The sequence below is a fragment of the Mesitornis unicolor genome, unplaced genomic scaffold (genome assembly GCF_000695765.1).
Source record: "Mesitornis unicolor isolate BGI_N332 unplaced genomic scaffold, ASM69576v1 scaffold49190, whole genome shotgun sequence".
NCBI lineage: Eukaryota > Metazoa > Chordata > Aves > Mesitornithiformes > Mesitornithidae > Mesitornis > Mesitornis unicolor.
The window spans coordinates 1-1,409 of NW_010157178.1; the positions used below are offsets into that span (position 1 = coordinate 1).

Here is a 1,409-nt window from a genome sequence, read left to right on the forward strand (position 1 = left end):
ACCCAAGTGCAGGACCCGGCACTTGGCCTTAGTGAATGGGGTGTCAAGGAGGCATGACTGGGGCTGGTGGGGCTCACCTGGTCCCCAGAGCTGGACACACTGCTGGTGGTGGGTCATGCACATGCCGTTGTTGCAGTAGGCCTCGCCGTAGGCGCAGGAAGAGCCGTCCAGCCGGTAGACGTTGGCTGGGCAGTAGGGCGAGGTGCCTGTGCAGTATTCGGGGAGGTCGCAGGATCCCGCCGCTTCCCTGCAGAGCGTCCCAGCCACCTTCAGCTGCCGCGGGAGGAGAGAGAAACATCAGTAGTGAGTGGCAGGGAAGGGGGAGGGCCATAAACCATCTACAGTGTCCCCTGTGGGACCATATGGGGCTGTCAAGGTATAAAACCAGATTCCTGGGCTGCAGCCCAGCCACAAAGCAGCCAGCAGAGACTCTCCTGCTTTAGGCATAACCCTTCTCGTGTGGCACTGGGGAGTTTGACACCATGGACATGCAGCTCATGAGTCCTGAGGGGATGGTGGGGGCCATATCATCCCGTTCAGCCCATGTTTGGGTGGGGAGCATAGTGGGGGCCTTACCTTGCAGCTCTGGCAGCAGTCACCATGGGCACACTGGGCCCCTGCCTTCAGTGTGCAGTTGTGTGCATTGCAGCATGGGTTGGTGCATTCCTACATGGGGAGAAGAAGATGAGACCCCCATGGTCAATGAGACCGACTCTTCACCATTGCTGCTTCCAGCCCCTTCTCCACCCATCATAGCATTGCTCATTTTGCCAACGGGGAAACTGAGGCACAGGGGGGATGAGATAGACCTGAGCACTGTAGAGTAAAGTCAAGAAGAAAGCAAGGAGCTGGTTAAATAGATTTAGAAAGGTGGGACTGGGAAAAGCCGTGGGGATGGAGTCCCTGTGGTAAGCAGAAAACCCCTTTATCTTGGAAACACCCCTCTCCACATCCTGCCACCCAGCAGCTGAGCTGCAAAAGCCTTTGCAGGAAAGTGATGCAGCACCTAGCACCATACCTCCACCTCCCCGCAGTCACAGTCTTCTCCTTCCTCCAGAAAGCCGTTGCCACATTTCCGTCCCACCACCAGGTCCTTGGTATCGGGCAGGTTGAAGAGACACATGCCACCTCCCTTCTGGAAGTAGTTCTCCAGCTGCCTCTTGCTGCAGGAACTGAAGACGCGAGGGAAGGGGTGGCTGCGCAGGGGACAGATGGGGAGGGACGGGAATCAGGGACCAGTTAGAGAAGGTGGAAACCCAGTCAGAACTGGGAAATATTAAAGACAAACTGGCACAAAGGCTCCCAAGAGCAGAAGCCACCACTGGTCAGATGCAGCAAGACTGTGACCATTTCCCACCCCAATTTGCATGGCTGAGCATCAGGCTTGGGGACGAGTGGCTGGAAAGGAC

At 56.9% G+C, this 1,409-nt stretch overlaps 1 protein-coding gene across 1 annotated transcript; it reads right to left on the reverse strand.

Annotated features, from left to right (window-relative positions):
- Window positions 1-15: 15 nt before the first annotated feature.
- On the reverse strand, window positions 16-1,196 carry LOC104536386 (disintegrin and metalloproteinase domain-containing protein 19-like; the record flags this gene model as incomplete). Its single annotated transcript, XM_010178977.1, has 3 exons — window positions 16-273; window positions 577-666; window positions 1,019-1,196. Coding segments are annotated over 3 exons (526 nt in total), but the record flags the coding sequence as incomplete, so codon positions are not given.
- Window positions 1,197-1,409: the final 213 nt, after the last annotated feature.